This window comes from Eschrichtius robustus, chromosome 11 (assembly GCF_028021215.1).
Source record: "Eschrichtius robustus isolate mEscRob2 chromosome 11, mEscRob2.pri, whole genome shotgun sequence".
Classification (NCBI taxonomy): domain Eukaryota; kingdom Metazoa; phylum Chordata; class Mammalia; order Artiodactyla; family Eschrichtiidae; genus Eschrichtius; species Eschrichtius robustus.
In genome coordinates this window covers 63,498,785-63,523,465 of record NC_090834.1, presented here as the reverse complement: position 1 = coordinate 63,523,465, position 24,681 = coordinate 63,498,785, and the positions used below count along the sequence as shown (strand labels likewise).

At 46.1% G+C, this 24,681-nt stretch overlaps 1 protein-coding gene across 2 annotated transcripts in view; it reads right to left on the bottom strand.

Moving 5' to 3' along the window:
- STIM1 (stromal interaction molecule 1) overlaps positions 1–15,663 on the bottom strand; it is a 212,441-nt gene extending 196,778 nt beyond the window's left edge. The window contains exon 1 of one of the 2 annotated variants that reach the window (XM_068555037.1): positions 14,916–15,663. In XM_068555037.1, the coding sequence (XP_068411138.1) occupies positions 14,916–15,054 (139 nt within the window). In that variant the 5' untranslated portion in view covers positions 15,055–15,663. The remainder of the gene's footprint in view (positions 1–14,915) is intronic. The other variant, XM_068555038.1, reaches the window with a different exon arrangement.
- Positions 15,664–24,681: the final 9,018 nt, after the last annotated feature.

Below are 24,681 nucleotides of genomic sequence, written 5' to 3'. Positions count from 1 at the left end.
CAATTAGATCTGTTCAAGTGCCCTAATTTTTATCACTGAATTCCTGGGGGAATCAGGCTTCACCAAGCTCTGACTTCTGGCTGACAGTACAGGTACGTGCTCAGCTCAGGAAGAGAAGTTGGGTGTGGGCTACAAGAGAGGCAGCATCAAGTATGCCCTGAGGCCCTGACACCCTTCCTGCATCAGTAAACTAAGAATTGCCCTCTTGCCAGCCTCCATCCCCCACCCCAGTGTCCTACTGTGACCTATTCCCCCAGTGGCTATACCCTAACCTAATCCGCACTAGCAAAGGCTAGTTCTGATTCTCAGTTCAAGTGTGCCCTCAACCCAGTAATGCTTGTATTTCAAAGGAGATTCTCCAGAATGAAAATGACTTCAAGGCTCACAAGAATCAAGCTGCGTGGTACACCGGGGGCAAATGTGAAAATTGAAGTGCAGAGCGGTAAAGAGTCTCGTTCAAGTTAATGACAAGATATTACACTCAAAAGCTAACAAACATCACTTTTCCTAAGGCTCAGCCCTCTGCCTTACAACTGTACCAGGTGTGGCCACACTTTTCCAGTTGTCATCAAGAGTTAAAAAGGAAGGTTACAAGGAAAAGTGAGAACCTAGGAGACATAAAGTAGTAAAAAGAGGGGAAGAACCAGGGAACTGTATAGATGATCAGACAATTCAGAAAAGGAGAACTAATAACAAATTACTCACATCTGTATAAGACTAAATACTTGTCACATTATCTCATAAAATCTGCATGCATCAACCTTGTGAGATAGGTTCAAAATACCTGGCATGGGGAAGCTCAGGCCCAGAAAAGTCAGTAGTATCACAACCGCAGCTAATTCCTAGTCTACTGTTCTTTTTTATTAAACTAGATTTTTCATAAAGAAAGCTACGAAGACTCAAGAGAACTAGAGTCTCTTGACTCTAGCTAGAAAGAGGGAAGAAAAAGAAAAAAGGGTTCAAGAGAAACAGTGGAAAAAAACACGCTTTAAGACAGAAGCTACAGGGACTTCCCTGGTGGCGCAGTGGGTAAGACTCCATGCTCCCAGTGCAGGGGGCCCAGGTTTGATCCCTGGTCAGGGAACTAAATCCCACATGCATGCCACAACTAAGAGTCTGCATGCCACAACTAAGGGGCCCGCCTGCCACAACTAAGACCCAATGCAACTAAATAAATAAATAAATGAATAAATAAATAAGTAAATAAAAAAGAATCAGGCCCTCTTTAAAAAAAAAATGGCTACAAAACAGTAAACAGCTATTTTATTAATCAGAAAATCTTCTTGCAATCCCCTTTCCGCCCTCTCAGCGGGTGTGTGACAAGACATCAGACAAGATGGCCAGTTTCAGGCCTGCTCCCATGACAATGAGCTGACACAACCACAGACCTGCTACCTGACAATACCTGAGCAGCCTCCTCCCCCTCTCAAGACGACACAGGAACATGTGTGCTAAACCAAACAGATGACTACAAGAGGACTCCAGGTACTAGTTTTGATCAGCAGCTGCACCCTGGCACCTCTGTCCCCAGCCAGGCCTTACTCTAGTCCAGCAGGAGTTTCCCCTCAAAGCATAGCCTAAATTCAGCTAGCACTCTGCCCTCCAACCTTGAGCCGGCTGAAGGTTGGTAGAAGACCCTGGGGAAAAGGGATAGTAATCATCTTCTCTCAGGCCAAGAACTCCTGACAGGGTATGATGGCTTAGTGTTCCTTCTGCAACTCCATTTCACGCTATAAAATTAGAGATGTGTGACTGTGGAAAACTCAGCATGTTCCCATACCTGAAAGCCCCAACTGCAGGTGAGTGAGTAGCCTAGGAAGCCTAAAGTGAAAGAAGACCTTCCATGAGAAACTGTGAGTTTGTCTGCTCTCAGTGGGCCAAAATACTCACTGTATATATGGCTCCAACCCATGCCAAAATCCTGGAATAACACCCTCACATAGCACTTGAAGGTTTCACAAAGTGCCTTATCTTCCATTGCCTCCATGAGGTAGAGATTAATATTCCTTTTATTGCAAATTTGGAAACTAAGGCTCAGAGAAGAAAATCAACCTGTTCAAGATGTCACAAATGGAAAATGGCAAAGCCTGGAGTTGAACCAGGTATTCCTATCTGCAAGAGTCTCTGATTTTCCTGCAGTGAAGGCCCAGCTTTGTTAGGAAGCTTAATAGCTAAAAACAAGAGACCTGTATTCTCAGACCTGGAATCCACCAAGCAGTTCCTGTATGACTTTTGGCAAATCCCTTCACATCTTTGGGCATTAGAAAACTCATCTGTAAAATGAAGTGATATAAAACAAGCATAGAGAGAAGACAATTCTTTGGTTCCTAGAGTACTGTGAAGTGTAGTCCTTGCCTAGCACTTCAAAAAAAGTCAACTACCCCCCTAGTCATCACAGTCTAGCACTGGCCCCCTCCTTCAGACTGCCATATATTTTCTGTTACTGGCACCACCAGGCACCTCATTACCCACATGCAAAACATGGCTACACCTTTGCCTCATTCCTTCCCTCCCTACACTTAAACGCCGAGTCCTACTGATTCTACCTCCACAGTGCACACCCTGATCTCTGCTCATGAACAACTGCAAAGTCTCCTATCTAGACTCCCTGCCTCCAACCTCATCCCACCAATGCATTGTGCGTGTTCTGTGAGATTAATCTGCCTAAAGCAAAACTCAGGTCATGTCTCTCCGCTGCTCAAAACCTGCATGGACTACTTACTGCCTACACAGTAAAGTCTGAACTCTTTAGCCAAACATTGAGGTCCTCCATTATCTTTCCTCAATTAATCTTTTTTTGCCTTATTTTATAGTACTCTCCCCTTCATAGATGCCACTCTCCAGCCAACCTGGACTAACCAATGTCCCCTAAAGACTCTTTACTTTGTCTCACTCCATGCCTTTATTCATGACATTTCCTTTGGCTGGAATGCTTCCCAGCCAGAGGAAACCTTATATTTCTGCCTGAAGTACCTGAAGACCTACTAAGCTGCTACCTCCTCCATAAAGCTTCCCTGATCTCTCCAGGCAGAGGTGATCCCATTTTCCAATAGAATCATAGGTATTATTCATAGGGCACTGAAACTAGATTGCCTTGCACGATAAACTGTAAAATGGCAAACCCATTGTGAGGATTAAACAAGATTACGTATGTGAAAGTATCTAACCCAGTCCTGGTATAGAATACGTGCTCAATAAATAGGAGCTCTTATTATGATAAAGAAAAATGTTCGTACACGTCTTAACTTCCCTATTATACTCAATCCTTTTACCGGGCAAGGTATAACATACGTGTTGAATGTTAGCTGAAGAGGTAAACACTACATAGATACAGACCCTATCCCAAAGCTTATATCCACAAGAGCTCAACCATAATGCTGTTTTTGGAGGATACAAACTGAATACACAGCACTCTGTAGCTATACACTTCACCAGTGTGATACTCCCATTCAGAATTTATTAAGTGGATACACTTGCTCATTCCCTCCCCAATCCCCTACAAATTCTAATCCCAGTTTATTCCAGGCCACTTAGGTGATAGAACAAACTAATGCCACTAACAGTCTGATAAACTGTACACTTTTTAATCCAAACACACATCTCTACTTAAATTCATATAGCTGTTTCCTTCCCTTCCACAGTTATTAAACAAAAATAGAAACAGCACTGGCCTTTGGGTCAGAAAAACCTAAATTCAAATCCTGGCTTAGTCACCTTGGGAAAATTACTTAAATTCTCAGAGTTACAGTTTCCCCATCTATAAAATGAGAAAAATATCCACCTTTAAGGGTTGTTATACCGCTGTAAAGTACCTAGCCCAGTGCCTAGAAGACAACAGGTGCTCAATAAATAGTAGCTATCATCATCATTCTTATCATTGAAGTTATTTGAGTTGTCTCAATTACATACTTATCTCTTTAGCAATACACAATATGAGTTTCAGTGAACTTTGCCCTTGTCGGCAAAAGTGTCTTGAAATAAGACCTCCACAAGTCTGAGTACCCAGGTACACACACAGACACAAGCTGCTTTCTAACCTGTGTATGTGTTACGCCTGAAGGGCACCCAGCTCCCCTGGTCCCTACATTCTAGATGCTGGCTCTAGGAACTTGGAAAACACAAACACATTTGCTTTAATACACACACTGTAGTGATGAGAGTTCTGAGAGCTTCCTGAGAGCCCTGAGATAACCTAGAGAGGCCAATCAGGAGCAGAGCTACTGAATCTCACTGGAGAAAATTAGAGGCATATGAGACTTGGAAGCCTGCCTGCCTGCCTGCCTGCCAGTGAGATTTCTGGTCATTACTTAGGCCAGAATTCAACACAAGGCAGTCAGGAGCTCTGTAAAATGGCTAACAGGAAAAGGGACAGGTTTGGCCCAGCGGGGCCATGCTGACAGCACAGCTGACTCTCTTATGCCTTTGCCTCCTTTACCAAGTTTCCCTAAAGGCCCCTCCCCAATGCCTTGAAGGAAAGCTGGTGTGATGTCTGCTCAGGCTGGAGTCCTCTGAGGCCCAGGGAGTTCGCAGAATCAGAGATAAACCTTTTAAAACACCAGTGATCTTCACTGGACTATCCTACCTCCCTGCTGCACAAGCCCAGCATGAAAGAAGGCTCCCTTCTCCATCCCACCAGCCAGGCTAAGGAAAGTAGTTCTGTTCCTTCAGCTGCCTCACATTTGCCCTGTGGTAAACCCATGTGGGCCATGGAGCCAAAGACAGGGAGCAGCAGGAGCCAAGGAAGCCCTGCCCACAAGACTCACATCAGGCCTCCAGGAGCACAGGACCGCTCCACTCCTACCACAGCCACCTGCTCAGGGCAGCCAGCGCTGGGGCAAACGGAAAAGGCCAGCCAGAGTCAAGGGCCGAACCATCCCCCAGTGCGACTGATAACTGTCGCCGAGTGCAGCTTCAGGAGGTGCTCAGTAAATAGGGATGAAGTACCAGGAAGCAGAAAAATAGTGAGTGCCCACAGAACACCTCAGAAATCCCCCACGTGAACTCTACCCCTAATCTCAGGGCACTCTTGTCGAAGCCCTTCACTTGGCACTCTCCCTCCATGACTACTCAATCCACAGATCAACTCGTTATTACTTATCCATTTATTCAACAAATATCTATTGGGCACATACCCTATGACCTGTACTGTGATAGATACTAAGGATGGGTGCTGTGGTCAGAAAAAATAGACACGGCTCTTGCCCTCAAGAGAGAGGAAAATATGCAAAAAAAAAAAAAAAAAAAAAAGGCTTTAAAAGCTATACAACTACTTCATACAAATTTTAATCCCATTTTCAAGTGAGGAAACTGCAGTTTGGGTCATACTGTCAGTAAGGACTCAAGTCAGTGCCCAGTGCTCTTGATTCCCACATTGGGCTATCTCTTGCTTTAAGAGGCATAAGCAGGGTGTGAAGGGCACAGAGAGTACTGTAGATAGCAAGTGCTACCGGAGTTTGGAAATGAGAGGGAGTTTGTGGCTAGCATTAATGTCAGGGATCACTTCACAGAGGACTCAGAGGTTAGGTAGGAAGGAAGGAGGAGAGGGGAGGACATTCTGGGAGGCAGTAAAATGGCATACATAAGTAAAGGCAAAAGAGAAGCAGTAAAAGGTGTGCTCTGCAGACCAGGACAAAGAGAAAAGCCTGGCTGGGCCAAAATGTAGAGAGGGGAACAGAGGAACGTGAAGTGGGCAAAGTGGTCTGGGGCCAGAACCCTGGGTCAGGAAGGAAACTACCATCCATAGAGGGATTTTAGAGCTTACACCATCTTTATTCCAAGCTCCGCATTAGAAAACAAAAGTACAGTGCTGTTGGCTCATTTCAGGTTTTTCCTTGCAGGTCTCTCACTGAAATAAATCTGCTCCACTCTGATCAACATGACAGCGCCGTAGCCATCCCTACTCAAGTCTCGCCTGCCTTAGCAAGTTGTGCCAACACAGGCAAGGCTTTGTCAAATTCTCAGTGCCCAGAAAGCTCCCCCCTGGCACTTTCTAGGTGGCCACAAGTAAACCCACAGGGCTTTAGATACATTTACCCTGCCTGTGGAGGCCCCAAATCTATACATAAAGCAACCAGCTGAGCCAAACAATGGTGAGATATGCAGTACGACACTCTGACCCACCTCCTTCAGGAAATCTGCTCTGTACATCAAAACAAACAGATCTCTCCTTGCTTGAATTGAGATTGCCAGGGGAGTACAGAATGCAGATATTAGTCACCATATGCCACAGATAATACTGGGCTTCTTTTTCTGCGCATCATACAAAAGCTCCCTAGCTGGGCGGGGAAGCTCCTCAGAAGCAGCGCTGACCTTGCATGCCCCCAATTCTGCCCAGCACAATTTCTGTGAACACAATACAATATTGTGAACTGCTTTCTGGTTTTCCTCTGTGTAGGTCTCAGACCCCCTAACAACCCAAACTGGCTGCGTTAGGGTAAAGACGCTCCACAACAGAGTGGGAACAGCATGTGAATAATAATCAGACAAAATTAGATTCTGGCCCCAACTGAGACCTTGGGCAAATTTGTTCCTGTCATATGTAGACTGAGGAGTTTAGTTGAGATGGTACTTAAAAGCCCTTCCAACTCTGACACACTAGGATGTGAAGTCCTAGCACCCAACATCAACAGCCCTAAAGGTCAGAGTAAGTTTTTCAGCTGTCAGTGTGTAAGTCCTAGTTCAATGCCACTTATAAGTCTAGCTCTCAGAAGCCAAGTTGGGGCAGTAAAGCCTCAAAGGTCAGTGGCTGTACAATGGGCTCCAGAACTAAAGGTACCAAACAAGGAGTTGGGAGGCATGACTAGAACCTAGGATAAAAATCTAGTTTAGAATTGGGTTTAAAACAGGGGAGGAATACAGGTGGAAGGGCCATGTCAACTCTACATGTCAAAGCAATGAAGTCATGCATGAATCAAAAGGACATAATACCAAAGGGAGTATAGAAAGACTCCACAAGACTCTAGGAGGCAAGCAAAGGAAGTCAGAGAAAAACTAAGAGGACTCAGTACCCAGAAGCCACTGTTCCCAAGATCATGGCCCTAGAATGATGTCACAGGCATCCTCTATGATGGCCCCCAGTGATCCCTACCCTCCTGGTATTCATGCCATTGTATAACCCCTTCACCTTGACTTGTTTCTAACAAATAGAATATGGCAGGAGTTGTGGCACATCAATTGCAAGATGAGGCAATAAAAAGATTGCAGCTTCCATCCTGGGCGCTCCCTCTTGGATCACTTGTCCTGGGGGAAGCCAACTGTCAGGTCATGAGGCAGCCCAGTGCAGAGGCCCATGTGGCAAAGGACCAAGGCCTACCAACAACCACATAAATGAGGCTGAAAGTAAATACTCTCCCCCCAGTTGAGCCTTCAGGCCCAGTCCAACAGCTTGACTACAACCTTAAGAGAGACCTTGAACCAAGGCACCCAGCTAAGCAGCACCCAGATTCCTAACCCACAGAAACTGAAAATAATAAATGTTTACTATTTTAAGCCTCTGCATTTGAGGATAATTTGTTATGTACCAATACAGGTAGGGACTAGGCCGATCTGGTCAGCCATTTCAAGTCTGCAGGTAGGGCTAGGGAAGTGGTTACACCCAGTAAAAGGAAGGGGGTATAGGCCGGAAATAAAGTGAAATACTAGCACCCAGACTTTATCAACAGCTTCCCTATGCCCTAGAGTAAGCTTTGAGTAAAAGCCTAATTTGGCCACACCCAGGGTTCATATAAGTCTGGTGGGTACACCTGAAGTTAAACAATGGCACTACAGCAGGTTCAGAGAAGCAACTTCCATTAGGAGGCGCCACCATAAGAAGACACTCAGATTCTGACTCAGGCTTTTCCAGGCCCATAAAAGCAGAGGTTGCGAGGACCCAACTATCCCGAATTGTGTAGTACTTTAGAGTTTATAAAGCCCTTTCACCACATAAGCTATCTCATTTGATCCTCACTACAAATCTATTCATTAAGGTTATGCTCTTTCTACAAATGAAAAAACTAAGGCTGAGAGAGGTAAAGTGACTTACCCTCTACAAGGCCCACAGACAGTAAGAAAAAAAGCTGGAACTCTGAAGCTCCCCTAAATCCAGATATTTATGTCTGTTGGCTGTGGCCAACTCAGACCCTTTTGCCAAGCCAATCATCTCATCTGAGCTTCTACCCAGCCCCACCCACTCATTTCCCAACTCTCTCCTCCCCGCTACACATAGGTCCTTTGTGGAACTAGACAGTTTCCCAGCTACTCCCAACCGCATTCTCGTAGAAAGGCCTGCAACAATAAGAGTCTGGTTTCTTTAAAATCCTAGACAAACTTCTTCCACGCAAAATGAGGCCACTGGACTCAAACTGATCTGGATGACTTTTTTAACAAAAGCAAAAAACAAGAAATTCTGTTTTTTGTTTGTTTGTTTGTTTTGCCTCACCACATGGCTTGCAGGATCTTAGTTCCCCGACCAAGGATCGAACCCGGACCCCAGCAGTGAAAGCACAAGAGTCCTAATTACTGGACCACCAGGGAAGTCCCAAAAAATGAGAAATTCTAAAACAGTGAACTTTCTAAATAGGTGAAGCTTATTTCTTCGACTTTACCTAACCCTTTCAAAGTAAAACTTCTTCAACTTCCAACCTAGTAAACTACAGTTGAAACAGAACCAGACAATAAATCCCCTTCAATTCAGTTTTACAAACTCTACAGTATGTAAAGTATACCATGTGCCAAGGCTTGTGCTAGGAGCTTCCTGTCCTAACCCTTGAGGAGTTTTTATCAAGGAAGGCCGGCACATACACAGATAACTCCAACAGGGCAGCATTATTGATAAGATTATAGACTCCACCATCCTCCAGAGCAGCACTTTGTGATAGGTGACTAGACTATTCAAACACCTTTGTTAACACAGCTATGGCCAGACCATTGAGGCTAAGTCTCTGCATGCCAGATTTGCGAGGGACACACGGACAGGTAATGTGTTTTGATAAAAACAACAAGGGCTTGATACACAGATCCCCAGAGTTATGGTTCTGATCCTGCCACTTTTTAGTTATGTGACAAAGAACACAAATTTCTCAGCTATGAATTCTTCACCTTTAAAATGGGCATAATGGGAATTCCTGGTGGTCCAGTGGTTAGGACTCCATGCTTCCACTGCACGGCACAGGGGTTCAATCCCTGGTGGGGGAAGCAAGATCCTGCATGCCACGTGGCATGGCCAAAAAAAAATGGGCATAATAATAAAAACAGGTATACCTACTTCCAAAGTTGAGGATAAAATAAAATAATACATTGAAAAGGGATAAACAGATCTGAGCTTGGATGAAAATACAAAGTGCCCTGGGTGAGCAACACCATGAAGGGCTGCTGAAAAGCCCAGAATGTGTACCAAGATATATGAGAAGGTATGAAAGGAAGAGAGAAAATTTGATCCATTCAAACAGGCCCTGATTTCAGCTTTTCCAACAAACTTTAACAGAGGTTTTAGGCTGGGCACAATAAAAACAGAGATAAATAAAATACAACCCCTCCTCCTTTCTTCCACAAAGAGTTTACACTTGTAAGAGAGCAAATATATGTACAATGTGCTGTGTTAAATTAGAAATTTATACAAAGTATCCAGGGGGTAATAAAGAAAGCTCTGTACTGTTATTACTTGATTTCTTATCTTACACTGTGTTATGGGCACAGGAGTATTCAATGTATTATTCTTTATACTTAGTTGTATATCTTAATAGTTCATAATTTTTTTTTTTGATCAGCAGTAACAAAAAAAGAAAGCTCTGTTGGAGACCCAGTTTGGTATCTTTCTCTCTCCCAAAAAAATTTGATAGCCAGAACTGCTGGGTTTCCTGGAGAATCATTTCTCACAAAAAGCAGTATACCACAGCATGCCCATGAAGTCACTCAGCACTGTATCTCAAAGCCACTCAGCAGGAAATGAGGGGCCCCCTGGGGCTCAAACTCAAGTCCTGTGAAGACCTAGGAAACCCTCCCATCAAGACCTCATCCCTTCCTTGTCAGAGAACAGGAGTTCTTAGCATGAAGCCTCCACATTCCTAAGGAGCCCATGAGAAGAATTGGGGGGGGGGGGGTGAATTTGGATGGGAAAGAAATTACATCTTTATTTTCAACATTCTCTTATTGAAAGTTAGCATTTACTTCAATTATACGTAATAACCAACCATAATATTATTAGCACTACCTATGATTTTGTCACCAACAGGAAGTACAGACATTTTCATGTCACATTACATTGGTACAGATATCTCCAAATATTATTCATAATCATCATTACTTCAAAATTACAGTAGTTATCAGACCTGCCACAGACCACACGTGACTGCAATCTTCCTGTCTACCAGCCCTCGTGCGAGGTAGTTGGCCAACTATGAAGCAACTCTGCCCAGTTATTGTTCAGCCGCCAGTGAGACCCCATGTGCTCACACTGGTGATCCAGACCTTTACAATGTCCCCTTCCCTCCAACAATCCCCAAGTCAGACCACTCCCCACCCCATTCTCTTATGCCTCCACCCAACCCCTCCTTCCAGGAAGCCCTCCCCAGCCACCTTAGCCTAGCTCAGCCCACGCAGAGCTCTTGTAATCCTTAGCCTACACTGTCTACCCTGCTTGGTTTTGTGCTTCATTAAGCCTGTGCATTATGTTGTATTTAATACTCTCTAAATATATATCCCCACCCCCACCCCCAAACTAGACTTCTTTGGTGGCCCTAAGTTCCTTCCATAGTACAAAGCAAGCAGTAAGCACTCATTACAGACTTGTGGAGTGAATAACTGATTAAGCCAGGGTCCCTGACTCAAATGCCTTAGTCTAGTTCTACTAATAACCCATTGTGGAATTTCTATGTGACGCCGCTCTGGACATCAGTTTCCTCATATGTAAAAATAAATAAGTTGAACTAACTGATGTTTCCACCTCTTAACTTTTGAATTAGGCAACCACTTTTTATCTCCCCAAGATCTGAGAAAAATTATGGAGGAAACTGAGAAGCCTCCCCCAGCTCTCCCAGGCAGGGTTAGTCACTTGCTCCTCTGGGCTTCCCACAGCCTTTTGTATGTATATATCATACCTCTACTACAGCGCTTATCACAAAGTTCTGAAAGAGTGTATAACCTAGTGGCTGAGGCGGAGGTGGGGAGAAGAGTCAGACTGCCTGGGTTCAAATTCTGGCTCTATTCCCTACTATCTGTATAACCTTGAGTAAGTTACTTGACTTCTCTATGATTTCATTTCCTCACTTACAAAACAGGGATAATACCAAGCACACAGGATGGCTGTAAGAATTAAAAAGAATAAAATGTTTGGAATAGTGCCTGCCACACAGTAGGCACTAAAAAATGTCAGTTGCTATTATTGTTGATGTTACTGATGTTATTAATGTCTTGCTAGGCACTGGGTTCCTACTTCAGCTGGAGCTCTGTCCTCTTCCCGTTCTCCATCACAGCACTCTGTTTATGTTTTCTTCCACAAAAATTACCACAAGACACTATATTTATTTATGTATTTATTTTCTATCTCCCCACTAGACTGTAAACTCCATGAAGGCAGAGAACATGTCTGTTTTGTTCATCCTTAAATTCCCAACACCAAACACTGTGCCTGGCCCAGAGCAGGCACTCAAATATTAGCTGAATACACAGCACGTGAGCTGATACTGTTCAATGTTTGCTGAATAAATTAACCTGGTTAAGGATGATTGTCAGAGCTGAGGCGTGGGTGCAGATGATGTCCTAGCTGCCCCAGGATTAGTGTGACCCTCTGCCCATCCCCCAATATTAGCCTCAGCCAAGCCGCACCCACCTGCCCTTGGCTCCAATCCAGTTCCGGGAGCCACCCTCAGCTAAAATTAGCATAGCCACCAAGATGGCCAGGCCATTTATAGCCTTGGAGGCAGCAGCAACTAGCTGGGTGGGCAGGCAGGACTCTGGCCTCCCACTCCATTAGGGGCTGATTGAGACACCAACCTGCACTCCATAAACTGCCTAGATGCCTATCCTCCAAAGCCCAGTTCTAGTTATACTGAGTAGAACCACAGTTCCTGAGTAGAGGTCCTCAACCAACACTGGCAGTCACAACTCCAGACTCATGTGGGACCCCTCACACACATTCTGCAGGAAACATTTTGAGTTTCTGGAGGCAATGAGTCCAGAGTCTAAGGGAGGTTCCAAGCATCAATTCCAGGCAGTTTCAGAAGTGCAGGCTTCAGAGCAGCACAGTCAAGCACAGATCTTTAACTGAGAAAGTAACTTAGCACAAATGGGTATACAGGCATCAAAGAGCCAGAAGGTGACAGGAATGGCCTCTCCCAATGAGAAGGCCTTCTAGCAGAGCACCTGCCTTCCCTGGAGGGGCTGACCTTTAAGATAGCCATGTACATCCAACAAGAGAAAAAATGCAATTTTCTGGCCCTTGCAGAAGACCCTCCAGAGGAGAAAAAGACAGCCCTTTTTTGGATCTCTGCTACAGAGTCACTAGGGGCTGCCTAACTAACTCACCAAGAGGAAAGTAACATTCTCTTGGCCTTACCTAGTGCTCCTTTAAGAGGGCAGGGCCTGAGAAGACGGAAGAAGTCTAGGACTTAAGAATCAGAAAACTTGGGACTTCCCTGGTGGTCCAGTGGTTAAGACTTCGCCTTCCAATGCAGAGGGTGCGGGTTCAATCCCTGGTCGGGGAGCTAAGATCCCACATGCCTTGCAGCCAAAAAACCAAAACAGAAACAGAAGTAATATTGTAACAAATTCAATAAAGACTTTAAAAATGGTCCACATCAAAAAAAAATCTTTAAAAAAAAAATCAGAAAACTGAGCATAGGACTCAATTTCTTCAACAATAAAAATGGGGATAATACCACCTGCCCTGCATTCTAATAGAGCAATTGTGAGACTTTGTGGGAAAAACAGCTGTGTAAAATACAAACTTTAGAGAACATACAAATTGACTAGATATGTTGAATCTGATTTAGAAAAGTGGCAGCTTTAAGGGTAAGGAAAACTCCTGTGTTCTGAGGATACAGAGGGACTGGAAAGGCTACAAGAGCTCCTGGCTGTGTAGACAGCCCCGCACCAAATCCTTTAGAAGAGCCCAGTCCATGAGCCCAGTCCACCTCTTTGCAAAAATGATTTCCTATCTGAGTCAAAGTCCCAGACAGGCCCAAGGTGACAACCTACCAGAACAACAGTGCTGGGGCCTCCAGGTTACCACAAACCATAGCCATTCCCAGCACCTAGGGTCTCTGAGATTTCCTCCCTGGGCTTCAATATTACTGTGACAATAGAAACTGATTTCTGAACTGAGAGGAAGAAAAGACCAAAAGAGAAGCCTAAGTAGTATAATCAACACAGCCAAGCCTCTAAAATATGTTGTGTGGAGGGCTGTCTCCATAAGCTCAAGCCACGGGCTGGTTACGAGGGATGCTGGAATGCCTCTTACCTATGGCATGTACAAACACACAAATCTTCCTGACAGCTAGCTAATGCCTAAATTCAAAACTTCATCTCTTTTAGCACTGTGCCTAAAATAAAGAACACTTCCTTCGCCCCAAAAGAAAATTCATTTTATGTCAGGCACCCATATTTTAGGGTGAAAAAGGGACATATTATCAGTTACAAACAGGGATGTCACTGGGACAGCAGAGATGCTCCTCAGGTCTTCTGCACAGTTTGACCTACATCTGCCTTCATAGCCCAATGAGAACCAAGCTTTGAGCGAGGGTTCAGGGGCCAAGGAGACACTGTATGGAGAAACAGGATTAATATGCAAGAAGGACCTATCTTCAAAGCAACAGCCTAGGTGCCATGCTTGCACATAGGGCAACCCTGGCCTCACTTGGAAGCCAACCCTTGGGGTATCTGCAGTCACACCCAGCCCAGTCAAAGAATTTAAAAGGGGGTTTCCTAAGAAAGGGTCTAGCACCAAAGCCAGCCTCTGGATCCATCCATGAAACTTCCTGGCCACCATGACTTACGCTTCCTTTTCCTCCTTGTATCAACAGGTATTCACTGAGGCGTCCCCTCACTTGAGCTTGCCCCGCCATAGAAAGAACCCAGCTATAAACTCTCCTCACTCTGCATCTCACTGCTTTGGGCAGATCACAGTGACCGGGTGAGAGAAATGGGGATAAAAAACTGAATACCTTCTAAGCCTTGCGTAAAACAACTGAATTTTAAAAGTGCTCTTTCTTCTGCAACAATACCAGGGCTCCTACTGTTTGACAAGGCTCCATAAGTGCATAGGAAAAACCAGGACAGATCAAAAATATTGTAGAATTCCCACCCTCATCAGTCAGAAGAAATAGAATAAGTCAACAAGTGGTCCCAGGAATTATATCATGCCCATGTCAACAAAAGGCCATTTAACTCCCTGGTGGTAAATAGGATTCCATCTAAGGAACTGCCTTGATATTTCAAATGGGCACAGCTAGAAGACAGCAGATTACCTAAGGGAAGGGAGAGAATAGGGTCCCCACGCTCACTGGAATAGAAAGGCACACCTCAACACTAAGTTAGAGAGTAATAGAGTTGGCCCAGTCCTGACTTTCCCTACCCAACGCAAGTAGCCTCAGCCTCCCCTGTGCTGCCAAGTGCTGAAACTGGCCAAGAGCAACAGACTTATCATCTGCCCAGGGCATCAGTCCAGACAAGTAGTCATGAGAAGGGGTCTTGACTTGCGGATCTGAAAGGCCAAGGTGCCCCAAAAGCAAACCTCTTTTCACTGCCAACAAAAGACATCCTGAGGAGGGATGAGGAAAGTTGTTCAAGAGAGACAAAGACATTAGAAGGGAAAGAACTCTTTGGACTACTAAGAACAGGCAGTGCCATGTGTGGGTCTGCCATCAATCGCAGGTGTAGAAACCTAGGGTTCGACTTCCCCACTTGGGCAACTCAGTTCTTGCCCGTGGCCAAGGCCTTACCTGCTGCAGTGGACTCTTCAGAACTGGCCCCCGAGCCGGTTCCTGTCGTCTTCTCGCTGTGGCTTTGGCTGAGGCTCTGGCCATGATGCAGGAGAAGCCCCCAGAGGAGCCACAGGGCAAGACGGGCGCACACATCCATGACTCCAGGTCTCAGTCAACATGCGCCTGATGTAGACACCTCAGGATCCCAGAGGCAAAGCCGGGAGCCTGGGAGTGCAGCTGACGGTCCTGGAACCTCAGGCAAGATGCCCTCGAGGTGCCGCAGCTGTCCAGCCACCCGCGAGTCTGCCTCCTCCGTCAGCCAAAGGTCAAGTGCTCCAAGTTTGGGCGCGGGAGGAGGGCCGGCGCCTCGGGTCCAACAGTGGGTCCGCCGGAGTTGCGACGGCCTGAGTACCCGGTCGGCTCGGGCCGCTTCCGGAGAGTTTGGACAGGGTGGCCGCGGAGCCGGTGTCAGCTCCGCAGCCGGCTACACCCCTACCGGAGAGGGCGGGCCGGCGGGCCCTCCAGCGGGCACCGGAGTGGGGGAGGGAAAGAAGGGAGGGGAAGAGGGGGGCACCTGGCCTCGCACCGCCGAGGATCGGCGAGGGGCACAGGTTCGGGAAGGGCGTGCGACTTCCAGGCCCCCGCGGGCGCGGGCGGCTCGGGGATCCCAGGCCTCCTAGGCTGAGGTCAGAGCTCCCGCCCAGTCCCGTGCCCAGGCGGCCGGCGGTGCCCAGGTTCAGCAGGCGGACGCGCACGGGCCAGGCCCGGGACAGAGGCTCTCCGGCGAGCGGGCGGGAGGCGCGGGGCGGGCCCGGGGCGGGCGGGGGCGTGCTCTCCCGCAGGCCCGCCCCGCGCCGCCCGGCCCCTAGCGAAGCCCGCGCCCGCCCCAGCGCCCGGCTTACCCCGGAATAACCTGTTAGAGGCAGCCGCCCGGCACCCCCAGACCCCGGCGGGCTCTCCCGGCTCTCGGCCCGCTCTAGTCTCCGCCAGGACCCCTCTCCCCAGCCAAGGGTCGGGTCCCGGCCTCCCTTTCCCCCACGAGAGCCTCTCTCGCACTAACCGCCCGCGAAAGAGCGGGCGTGCCCCTGACACGCAGTCGCTCAGGTAACCCAGGCCTGCGCCGGCAGCGGCAGCGATGACAGTAGCTGCCCTGCCCGGATCTTCGGGCCTCGGTGCTGCTCCACTCGCCCAAGCTCTAGAGCCGGTCAGGGCAAAGACCCTCGGCACCACGACTGCCGCCCGGGGCTGCCTGAGGCGACAACGGCCCAGCCCGGTTCGGCCGGGGGGCCCGTTGCCAGCCCCCCACTCCAGGCCGGTATCCCAGGCTCCGCCCTCCCCGCCGCGCCTCGCAACCAATCCGCTTCCGCCTCTCTGCAGCTTAGGCACCCTCGCGCTTCGTCACCCGTGTGCAGCGGCCCCTGGCGGGCAAATCTGGGCGCTGCGAACAGGGCCCGAGCTCGTTGGGAAGCCCTGCCCCTTTGCAGAGGGTTGGGGAATAGAGCTAGGACCCGCCCCGGGGGAGGCCCATTAGGGCCTGCTAGTGGTTTCGGAGGAAATGATGCCAGGAAACACACGAAGCGTCCAAACCACTGTAGGTAAAATTGCCCTACACATACCGTAAGTCTTAGCTAAATGGCCCCATCTGCCTTCCTGACGCCGCCTCCCCGCCTCATCCAAGCTAAGTCGGATGCCCTCCCTTAACTCTCACCGCCCATTTTCCTACCCGCCCCCCTCCAAATCCCCTCCCCTCTGAGGTTTTTGCGGGTAGGGCCTGTGGCTGGTTCCTCCCTGCATCTCACTCTCCCAGCTCTCTGTGTGGCTTGGGGGTGTTAGCGACTTGAGAATGAGTGCCCCCATAAAGAGGGAGTTGCGCCTGGGCCTCCTTCAACAGAGCCTGCACTTCCTGTTCTCAAGTGTGCTGTCAGCAAATCTTTACAGAAACCTGCTCTGTGCCCTACCCTGTCCTTGGCACCGGAGGCAGGGGAAGGGATTAGGCCCCGTCCCCCCTCTGACAGTGCTAAGCCAGCTACCTGTTCTGAGCAAGGCTTCTGAAGACCGGGAACACGGATTTGCCCAATAGCTGCCTGGCTTAAGGGTTAGGCTGTCGATATAAAAACACACGTCTGACATCATCTACTACCACTCTTCCCACTCTCTTATTAAACTTCAGTCGCACTGGCCTTCTTTAAGTTCCTCAAACACATGGAACATCAGCCACCTCCCGGCCCTTGTATCTGCTGTTGCTTCTACCTGAAACACTCTCCCCTCCTGGCCTCCCCATCAACTCCCTCGTATGGCTGGCCTCTCATTCTTCCAGATACAGTTCAAGATCTTCTCAGAAACTCCTACTCTGACTGCCACCTCAGGTCCACAATTGGACCATACTCATATCTGCCTTCCCCCACCCCATAGGATTGTGGCTTTCTCAGAGGTCAGGGGCTGTGCCTTATTCATCTCTGGGAAATGGCCATCCGGCCATAGGCTCTGTACATAGTAAGTGCTCAATGAAAGCTGGTTGACATGAGTTAATTCATTTGATCATGCACATATTTATTGAGTAACAACTGTGTGCTGGGAAATTGGCCCTAACAGAAGATGAGCCTCTGATCTGGGTTCTACTAGACCTACACTCGGAACCAGGAGTCTTAAACTCAAACGGAAAATGGGAAAATAGCTAATATTATTGAGAGAAGTAGGTGCGAGTAATAGGGAGTGGTAGGGACTGGGGCACACTGGTGAGCAGGCAGGAAGGTAAACTCAGTATTGCTGGATCATCTTTAAGAGAAGATGGGAATCTGGACTTTTAAATGATGTAGCCCCTTTATCAACATGAACCTACTGTATAGCACAGGGAACTCAATATTCTATAATAACCTATATGGGGAAAGAATCTGAAAAATAATGGATATATGTATATGTATAACTGAACCACTTTGCTGTACACCTGAAACTAACACAACATTGTAAATCAGCTATACCCTAATATAAAATAAAAATTAAATTAAATTTAAAAAATAAAAAATAAATTTTAAAAAATCAAAAAGGCAGGAAAAAAATGATATCGCCCTTTGAAACCGATATAGCCCTACATCTGTAGCATAAATTGATCACTCAGACTACAAGTTTATAATTTCTGCCTAAGCCAACCCACCTGCCTGTGTACTCATTTGTCAAAGAGAACACACAAGAAAAAAGAAAAGTAAATCATGCTTAATACAACCTCCTTTAAACTCAAGTGCATCATTCTCTTAGCTACCACGTGAGTTCTTTGGGGGTATGGGTGCAAAACCCATGTGGTACAAAGAGCCGGGGTCTTGGAGGCAGGAAGCAAGGGTCTATTACCAATTCACACCAAGACCTTGAAACTCTCAGAGCCTGCTGCATTTCCTGTGAGGCTAAAATGGTGTCCAGGAATTAAAAACAGAATTACCATATGCTGCAACAATTCCACTTCTGGGCATATGCCCAAAAAAATTGAAAGCAGGGTCTCAAAGAGATATCTGTACACCCATGTTCAAAACAACACTATTCACAATAGCCAAAAGGGGGGAGCAACCCAATAAGTGTCCATGGATGGATGACTATATAAACAAACTGTGACATATATATATATATATATATGCAATGGAATATTATTCGGCCTTTGAAAGGAAGGAAATTCTACATGCTACACATGAATGAACCTTAAGGACATTATGCTAAGTGAAATAAGCTGGTCACAAAAGGACAAATACTATATGATTCCACTTATATAAAGTTCCTAGAGTAGTGAAATTCATAGAGACAGAAAGCAGGATAGTGGTCACCAGGGGCTGAGGGGAGAGGAGGATAGGGAATTGTTTAGTGGATATGGTTTCCATTTCGCAAGATGAAAAGAGTTCTGGAAACTGGTTGCAAAACAATGTGAATGTACTTAATACACTTAAAATGTAAATTTTATGTTATGTGTATTTTACCACAGTTAAAAATAAAAGTAAAAATAAATGGTGTCTGGGAGCAAAAGCCATGGCCTGGACAATAGGAGAAACATTCTTGTCTCTCCAAGATCATGATGTGACATCAGAAAAGCCAGTGCCCCTCTGGATCTCAGTCTCCCCAACTATAGGATGGGTAGGGACCAGATTATTGATCCAGTTCAGCTTTAATATTCTATAAGGTAGGAAAATCCTGAGACCTCGTAGATCTTCCTGGATCAGAAGCTGTGACTCTCACCTCAGTAGACCCTAGGTTGGGTCCTCATGTAAGTGTAGCCTCTGCAAGAAACCCTCACCACATTGTGTCTCAGGAGGAAGTCGAGAGCTTGGTTTTGTTTTGTTTTTTTCATCTCTGTGTCTTTTTGAAACCTATACACCAAGCCTTTACCGTGTGCCAGGAATATCTCCCTTGCATCACTCTTAGGGCCTTGCTCTTAATAGATATTCTGCAGATGTTGGTTAAATCAAACTGGATTAACAATTCTTATGCCTCTATTCTACTATTTGCAAGAGCTTTCACATCTATTATCTTATCTCTCCCTCACAAAACCTGCTAGATAAGTAGAGACTATACTCATTTTACAGATGAGGAAACTGAGCCTAAGAAGATGAAGTGGCAACCACATCAAGTTCTCTTTCTCCTCTGGGATTTCCTCCCTATCCTTCAAGTCTCAGTTCAAGTGATATAAAGCAGCCATGCCTTGATCACTGATGACAGCATAGCATGAACCAAAAGTTATGATTAGTCAAAAAAAAAAAAAAGAGCCAGCTCAAAAGTCACCTTCCTTCCTTTCCCACCTTCCCTGACTTACCCTGTCTCTCCAGTCTCCTGCTATACCTTAGAGTACTTATATAACTGAATTATGATTATCCAATAAGTATCTATCTTCCCCATTAGCTCCTGAGCTTATCAAGGACTTCATTTCTTTTTTTTCGGTTTTTTAAATTTTTTTTTATTTTTTGGCCCCATGGCACGGCATGTGGAATCTTAGTTCTCCAACCAGGGATCAAACCCACACCCCCTGCATTGGAAGCGTGGGGTCTTAACCGCTGGACCACCAGAGAAGTCCCAGGACTTCTTTTCATTTATCTTTGTATTCCCCCAAGCTAGGACTGTACCCAGTACAGAGCTGGTACTCAATAAAAGTAAACGAATGAACGATGTGTGTTCTGTACAGCAGTTTAGCTGTCCTTTCTCTACACCACAGGGTTTCTGATTACCAACAACTTTCATCTGGAAAGTGAGAGAATCTTCAAGAGAATCTTCAGTAGAAGTGTACTAAAAGAGTCCGAAATCTCCTGCCCAGAAAAGTTTAGGAATCTGTGAGTTTAGGCTGTGTTATCAGTGGTGCTCCCTGGTGTCCAAAAATGGCAAGTACAGCTATCACTAAGAGTCTGGCTGCGTACAGAATGAGGAGAGAAATCTTGGCTTGTAACAACTCTTTCCAGGCTAGCTTCACAAAGAGAATCATCTCCCTTTCCAGAATCAGTTCTAGAATCTTACTGCCAATGTTTGTTCATTCAACATCTACCAAGCCCCTGTTTGTAACAACCCAGTTCCTACCCTCAAAGAGCTCGGTTTTTCAGGGGAATATATAGATGAAGAGTAATTAGAACTTGTTGATAATGTCTTGAGAGAAATTGGTACAGGGACAAGTGAAGGAGCACAGAGGAGGAACAAGTAACTGCCTAAAGCAGTCAGAGAGGCTGTGCACACGGATTGGGGGAGGAGGAGGGGTTCTGGAATTATACTGCCTAGATTCACATCGTGGCTCTGCTGTGTGACTCTGGGCAAACCAAGTTGCTCCTGGAATGTACCAGGGCTGAAGAAAGAGGAATTTCCCAGAGGGGAGTATGCCAGATGACCTGGGTACCACCCAGTTTGGAGAAGCTCAAAGAGGCACAGGTGTCCTGGAGGCAAACAGGACAACTACTGTTCTGCCTGTCTGGGAGGAGGGACTCTCCAGAAGGATTGGGCATGTGCTTGGTCCCCCCTCCCCCCATTCCTCAGGGGGAATCAGGAACAATTGGTCTGAGGATGCGACTCTAGAACTTTGTTTCAGTTGTCACTTCCCCTGTTTGTTCTTTCTGCTATCTCCTGTATTACCCATCACCTCATTTCATGAAATGAGACATTGGGCTTATCTTTGGTGGTAGCAATAAGGGGAATAATGAGCAGGAGACTCGTATTTCCGCTCAGGCAGGCTGAAAGAGGGAAGACCAGGGAATCAAGAGGAGAACCAAGACGGCTGAGTCCCTGGAGCCACATGAGAGAAAAAGAAGAACTCAGATTTAGGGTTAGCTTGAAGAGGCTGGGACTGGGAGTGAGCAGAAAACCCTGTGGGCCACTGGTGAGCCATAGGAGCTGGAGCTCAGTGAGGACCAGGCTGGGAAGACCCGTTTGGAAAACACCAGGGCAGGGGTAAGATCAGTTCAGGGCCTTTCTCCTCCCCCTCTCTGTCTTCATCCTGCTGTTTTAGGGGAACTGAGTCAGCTTTAGCATTTGACTTTGAGAAAGAGGGAAGAATTATCAGGGAGAAAAACTTGAAAACAACATGAGTATATGCAGAAATTAATGTTTATTAATTGTACGCTGGGCAATCTGCTAGACACTCAGCTTGCTTACCTCACTGAATCCTCACAATCCCACAAAGCGCACAGTATTGTCATTCTGATTTTAAAATGAAACTAAATGCCTCTGTTGTATGCTCTTATAGTACTCTGTACTTTTGTATCATTACCTGTTTAAGACTTATCTCCCTTGCTAGTTACATCAGGATAGGGGCTTGTCTTTGTTTTCACCACTGCCTCATTGGCATGTGACACTATGCTTGGCCCAGAGGTTTTCGATAAATATGTGTTTAAGGAATGAATAAGAGAGGTCATGTGACTTGTCAAAAGCCACAATGTAAGTGGTAGGACCAGGATTTGAATCCTGGACCATCTGGCTCCAGAACCTGTCTCTGATCTCTCTATTTTACCCCCACCAAGTGCTTTCATATATTCTCTCATTTCTAAATATCCTAGCTCAGTGACCTTTTCTCTCAGCTGCTTGTGAACACAAATGTACACTGCCTACCAAGAACTCACCTATTTAGGGAAAGCAAGTGAGAGAAACAGTCCATCTGGAGTTGTGCCCTCTTCCTACCCTCTTCATCTCACCATCTTCTTCCTCCAAGAAGCCTTTGCAGACAGCCCCACCTGTCTACCTGTCTTCTTCTCCTCTGGCTTTATTGGCCCTTCCTATGTCTGTGCCATAAAAGTAGCTCCAAGTCACCTGGTCTCTGATGCTTCCATACATATTAGTGCTTTATTAAGGCAATTTTATTCTGCAAATATACTGAAGTCAAGTATATTCTGCAATATACTGAAGGCCTGCCTGTGCCAGGCCCAGTGGTTGGACACAGAGATGAATCAGACACAACCTCAAAGGACTTACACTTAGTGGAGAAGGCAGACATTAGGCACAGATACAATTAACTGGAGCACAAAGCAAGATGACCTAAATGGTATTAAAGAACTATGAGCAATATGTTACATGCATAAACCTTAATTACTTAATGATTATTTTAAAGTGTGTATCATAGAAGGTCACAGCTCAAAAGTATCATCTGGTTCAACTCCTTGCTTTCCGGTGGAGGAGTCTGAGACCCAGAGAAAGGCAAGGCCTCGACTAAAGTCTCACAAGCCAGTCTGGCTGAGCCAAGACTAGACTTCAGGTCTTCTGAATCCCAGCCCAGGGCCCTTTCCTCCTCTGCTAGTAGCTTCATATGCAGCAGTCCCATATCCCATCAGACCATGACATCCTCAAGGCCAAGTCAGGTTCTCCCACCTAAGCAAGCTGAACCAGGGTCAGGCATGCCCAAGACCAAGGCCTCAGGAAATGCAGTCACCCCAGGCTGCCAATCCAGCCTTTTGGTCTACTGCACCTATTTTTACCACTATGCTTCTAAAAATGATTTTCAAATATTTTTGCAGAAAACTTTTTTTTTTTTAATGAGCCCTTTACCCAGAACACTAGTATATAAATCAGATAAAAGTGAACCAATTCCAGTTGAAGGAAAGGAAGGCCAGAGCCCCACTATTTTCCCTGGGAAGGGAACTTTAGGAACACAGTTCAAAAACCTTTGTTCTGAGACACAATTTTTTTTTTTAACATCTTTATTGGAGTATAATTACTTTACAGTGGTGTGTTAGTTTCTGCTGTATAACAAAGTGAATCAGCTATACATATACATATATCCCCATATCTCCTCCCTCCTGCATCTCCCTCCCCCCTCCCTATCCCACCCCTCTAGGTGGTCACAAAGACTGAGCTGATCTCCCTGTGCCATGCGGCTGCTTCCCACTAGCTATCTATTTTACATTTGGTAGTGTATATATGTCCATGCCACTCTCTCACTTCGTGGGACACAATTTTTAATGGCTTCATAGAAGCCATTTTAGTATGTGGTCCTCCACTGAACCCTGTCTTTAATGGAAACTCACAATCCTTTCTTCATCATCAAATGGCAAACACCAGCCATGTGCTCCCACTAGAGTATGGAGGGGAATCAGATTTTCCCCTTGTCTTTCCTGGTTTCCTCTTCTCCACACAGAGGAGTATGTCCCAGGTGCTGTGGGGAGGGAGGAGAGAGACCCAGACTCTGCCTGGAGGATCTGGGGAAGCTTGAGCAGAAGGATCATGGAGAATGAATTCATCTACTCAATCATTTACCAGCCTGAATCTGACAGAGACTTTAATATTCTGTTCCATACCATACCCACTAGCTACATGAACCATCAAGCATTTGAAATGTGTCTAGTCAAAATTCAGATGTATTCTAAGTGTAAAACATACACCAGATTTCAGACTTAGTACAAAAAAAGAATGTAGACTATTCTATTCATTTTTATAATCAATAATTTTATACAGATTACATGCTGAAGTTGAATGATAATATTTTGCATATGTTGGGCTAAGTAAAATATATTATTAAAATTAAATTTTACCTGTTTCTTTTTATTTATTTATTTACTTATTTATTCGCTGCACGGCTGTGGGACCTTAGTTCCCCAACCAGTGATCGAACCCGTGCCCCCTGCAATGGAAGGGTGGAGTCCTAACCACTGGATCGCCAGGGAAATCCTTCGTTTTACTTAAAAAAAAAAAAGTCATCACTAGAAAAATTTTAAGTTGCATATGTGGCTTACATTATATTTCCACTAGACAGCACTAGGAGACTACCAAGTGCATGGCAGAGGTGGTGTGTGTGCATGCACGTGTGCGCGCGTGCGAGTGTCGTTGGAGGCAGTGGTCCATCACCGCCAGATTGTGAAAGACTGAGTCGATTTCGCCCGGCAGTCAATACAGGAAAGAGGCGGAAAGAATAGAATGCACAAAGACCCAAAAATGTGGGCTGGCACATTGTGTTTTGGGAACTCATTCTTATAGTAGTATGATTTTTAAAAAGAAGAGGAAAAGAAGCATTTGTTGAGTGTTTACTTTGAACCAGGCATTGGCAGCAGGCCTTTTACAGCCATTCTCATCTTCACAACTACAGGATGAAGGAGAAGTTATTCTATTTTGCCAGAGGCAGAATGGAGGCTCAGAAAGGTTGGACTATTTATTCTCGGAGTTGTTCTTCCTCTTTATCTGGAAAGCCTCTTGGAGACAGGCAGCCTTTCGTTAATGCCTGTTCTCCACAGCACCTAGCACGCAGCTCTACACGTGGTAGGCACTCAGAAAGTTTGTGATGAACGAAGGATATTCTTTCTCAAGTCAGAGCTCCACGCGCAAGGCCAGGGAGCAGAAGCACCAGAGGGCGCCC